The sequence below is a fragment of the Anneissia japonica genome, unplaced genomic scaffold, assembly GCF_011630105.1.
Source record: "Anneissia japonica isolate Jap-2015-1 unplaced genomic scaffold, ASM1163010v1 scaffold287940_len58881_cov143, whole genome shotgun sequence".
Taxonomy (NCBI): domain Eukaryota; kingdom Metazoa; phylum Echinodermata; class Crinoidea; order Comatulida; family Comatulidae; genus Anneissia; species Anneissia japonica.
This window is the reverse complement of record NW_022686422.1, coordinates 22,820-27,257: the sequence shown is the minus strand read 5'-3', so window position 1 is coordinate 27,257 and position 4,438 is coordinate 22,820. Positions and strand designations below refer to the sequence as shown.

General features: G+C 37.1%; 1 protein-coding gene across 1 annotated transcript in view; it reads right to left on the bottom strand.

Annotated features, from left to right (window-relative positions):
* Positions 1–3,878: 3,878 nt before the first annotated feature.
* Positions 3,879–4,438, bottom strand: part of LOC117116991 — a 7,131-nt gene continuing 6,571 nt past the window's right edge. The window contains exon 5 of the mRNA XM_033261163.1: positions 3,879–4,165. Coding sequence (XP_033117054.1) covers positions 3,879–4,165 — 287 coding nt within the window. The remainder of the gene's footprint in view (positions 4,166–4,438) is intronic.

The following is a 4,438-nucleotide window of genomic DNA, read 5'->3' as shown; positions in this document are numbered from 1 at the left end:
TGTTTTACGTTACGAGTTATTCGCAATTAAAAAAAAAACTCTGAACTCTAATGGCTGAATGTGTGTTGATAGTTGCTTGGCCATGTGGTGAGACTGCTGATTCATGACACCGCAACTGTTTTTGGAAAAAGCGAAATTAAAAAATGGCTAAAGTAGAGAGGAAGAAGCCGTCGATGACAATGCCTAATTGTTTCTCTAAGGCCTAGGCCTAGCCTAGCTTGTCTAATATAAAAAGCAAATGTTGGGGCCCTATCGGCTGTGTGACATTTTTGTAAAATGTAGCCTAGGCAAAAATGCTATTATATAGGTTAGCCTACTTTTACTAATACTAGCTACGTACTACTAGGCTTACTTACTACTGCTGGCTAGGCCTAAACTACCTACTTACCTACTAGTCCTACTAGTCCAACTGCACCTAGTTAATAGCTATGCCTAGAAATAGAGGCTAGGCTTACACATATTCAATTAAAATGCTCTCATTAATAATAATAATAATAATAGTGTAGTTTTATATAGCGCACATATCCATCTAATGTATAGTAAGATACTCAGGGCGCTTGATACACCCTATTATATTGTAAATTCAACATCTTTTCTATAATTTCTATAATTTTATGTAAAGCGCACAGAGGCACTGTGCAATATGCGCTATATAAATGTAACTTATTATTACTATTATTATTATTATATGTGGACTAGGAACTCGATCAAGACTTTCTTCGCCCCTACACCTTCGTGTTTGTGCTACCTGGTTACCCGGTACCAGCAACTCTCGTCATCCACCACAGGGGCTGTCTGTTCCAGTACACCGGGTATCCCCTACTCGTCTCGAAGGATATACTGGGTTCTTTATAGTGCACACGAGCCATTGTATACACTGGGCCTACGGTTTATAGTCCTTATCAGAGAAGACTTGTTCTACCACCAGAACCATAGGCGAGCGTGCCATTCGAACCAGTGCCGATATTATGGCTATAGCTTGCGGCACCCCTGCTAACCACTCCGCCATTCGACTCACCATTCATAGAAGGTTTTCAAGAAAACTTCTTTGTTTTTTGTTAAATGTTATTTTCTTTAATATGATTTCTTATTTTACAATTACTTCCATCTTTTTAAATTTAACCCATTCACTTGACAGGTCTAGCTTTGTGTGCATTTTTTCCCTGATTTTAATACTGACATTATTTTAATATACTACACCTGTAAGTACAGTACCTTGTTTATTTGAATAAATGTCCTGTTTATTGGAATAAATACTGTTATATTGATATTTTTTTCTATATTTATTTTTTTCTATATTTTTTCTTTACTAGGCTACAGGCTACAGTACATCTGAAACTGCCAAGAGTACTGAAACTGTTGCTGTTCCCTTCCTATTCACGTGGAAGTTGATGAACCAAAAGGCACTCCTGCTACAGCTTTGGCTATTAGAAGTGGCGATGTACACTTCTTCATACGGATTAGTTAACAATAACTCAGAACTGAACTCAGAACTCAGATTGTTTTATTTGTCCAAAATTATAACAAACAAATATTGTGTATACTGTAATTAAATTATAACACATTAATGGCCGCTACCATGAGCGCCACTGTAGAGATAAATAAATGTATTGTTTTACACATACAGTAGTATGATAATGTGTCTTGTATTGAATTTACTTATATATTGAACTGGCTGTTCCAAATTCTGTATTATTAGATGCCAAAAAAAATTGTTTTTCTTGTACACTTTCGGGGGGAGGGAGGTCATGAAAAAGTGTACTCTTTGTACACTTGTGAAAATGTTGATAAATGTAAAGGACCCAGTAGGCACAGCCTTGCCAAATGAAAACTAGCATCACCGCTTCCAGTCCACGAGCCTGAATTTGACGCATGCCCTACTCTGGCCTGCGGTCATCCACTTGAGTTGGCATAGCCTAACCAAACCAGGCTGAACGATCTGCTCGAGTAGGCTACTGTTGCAGCCAGAAAATATATCATTCCAAACTCTGCATCTTACTTCCGAGAAGTATCAAATTCAAGAAGCACCGAGATACATGTAACACTGTCAATGTTTGAACATTTGAAGGTAATTGGTCCAGCAGTTTTTGAGTTATGTACCCGGAAAGACACACACTACTGCAATACCTCACCTCTTCTTCAGTGTTCTCAATTGATATCCCACATGCAACCCTCTTGCCAGGATTTTTTTCGAAAGTGGCGGAATTTCTGAAAATGTTGTCCTCAAAATTTATAGGGTGATGCGCAAAATTTTAAAGGATGGATTCATTTTTGGTCGGACAAAGACAATATAACCCGTGTCCCACAATTTATTTCATTTACCCGATGCAAACAATATATGCACACTTACTGTAAATTATGAAGAAACGGAAACAATTGATCAAAACTAGTACCTACAAGAAATATTTAAACATTTTCAATCATAGTATAATTTCTTTTACAGTATAACGATTAATTACCGTTAGTAGTCAGGAAAACTTTCACTAAAGGCGAAGGTTTACAATTACTTTCGTTTACCCAACCATTGCTGTCTCTTATACACATCTAGATGTGTATAAGAGACAGGTGTTGCACGCATCAGTCCTTAAATGAAAACTAGCATCATAAGTGTTACATGGCAAGCCCATCAACAGGCAAGTTTGCATGCTGGCTGCACCGCTTCCAGTCCACGAGCCTGAATTTGACGCATGCCCTACTCTGGCCTGCGGTCATCCACTTGAGTTGGCATAGCCTAACCAAACCAGGCTGAACGATCTGCTCGAGTAGGCTACTGTTGCAGCCAGAAAATATATCGTTCCAAACTCTGCATCTTACTTCCGAGAAGTATCAAATTCAAGAAGCACCGAGATACATGTAACACTGTCAATGTTTGAACATTTGAAGTAAATTGGTCCAGCAGTTTTTGAGTTATGTACCCGGAAAGACACACACTACTGCAATACCTCACCTCTTCTTCAGTGTTCTCAATTGATATCCCACATGCAGCCCTCTTGCCAGGATTTTTTTCGAAAGTGGCGGAATTTCTGAAAATGTTGTCCTCAAAATTTATAGGGTGATGCGCAAAATTTTAAAGGATGGATACATTTTTGGTCGGACAAAGACAATATAACCCGTGTCCCACAATTTATTTCATTTACCCGATGCAAACAATATATGCACACTTACTGTAAATTATGAAGAAACGGAAACAATTGATCAAAACTAGTACCTACAAGAAATATTTAAACATTTTCAATCATAGTATAATTTCTTTTACAGTATAACGATTAATTACCGTTAGTAGTCAGGAAAACTTTCACTAAAGGCGAAGGTTTACAATTACTTTTTTTTTTTTTTTTTTTTTTTGGAATACCCAGAAATCCACATAAATTCAAAAAATGAGGGCTGTCTTGACGACACATCCCTTACGTGACCGCAAGTAGTTCGTATCGTTTGAGATGTGTCGCATGACTTAATACTGTAGCATATTTTGATTTTATACGGCGGTACACCTCACACAATGATTATGCTAATTAAAGCCATGCTTAATTGCTTCCCTTATAAATATGCAAATTATAGCGCTAGATGATCGTTTCAACCGTGACAATTAACCCCCAACCCAAGTTAAATGCACCGCCATTTAACAAAGTACACTTACTGTACATTATCTTAATTAGACACAATCAATCATAAACATTAATATGGGTATCAGAGAGCAGGAATACCAAATCAAATATTTTCTGGCAAATTGTATGCATATACTGTAATCTATGTAGGCATATAATCAACTTTCTTATATATATAAAAAAAAAATACATATAATTTCATACAAGCAAACTCATTCTGATGTTAAATTTATATACGACTTAAATAATCTGCTCCAACATTATTTACTCCTTTTATGACCCTGATTCGGTATCTGAAAGTTGTAAAATAAGAGCCCATCGTAAGATGCGACCATTTGCCACCTGTGTTTTTCTAAGAGATGTGAGAGGCTGGTGATCTCTTTGGATCACAAACTCTCTACCATAAAGGTAGGGTTCAAATCTTTGGACTCCCCATATAATTGCAAGACATTCCTTTTCAATAACCGAATATCTCTTTTGGGTCTCATTGAGTTTCTTACTCGCATATGAAACTGGAAATATTTCTCCAGCCGTTTCCTGGAGTAATGCTGCACCAATACCTGTGTTGCACGCATCAGTCCTTAAAATAAATTCTTTGTTGATGTCGGGCAATTGTAAATAGGGCCTAAACACAATTTTCCTTTAAGAACTGTAAACGCCCTTTTATGGAAAGCCGAGTCCGCCAAAAATACCAAACACAATCCATTCAACAACAATTCAAATGCACCAAATTCAAACCATTCAAACATATTCCCAATTATTCAATAGGAAGTCACACCATTCAGGTAATACTCACACCATCACATTCAAGGTGTGACCATCTACCCCTAAAG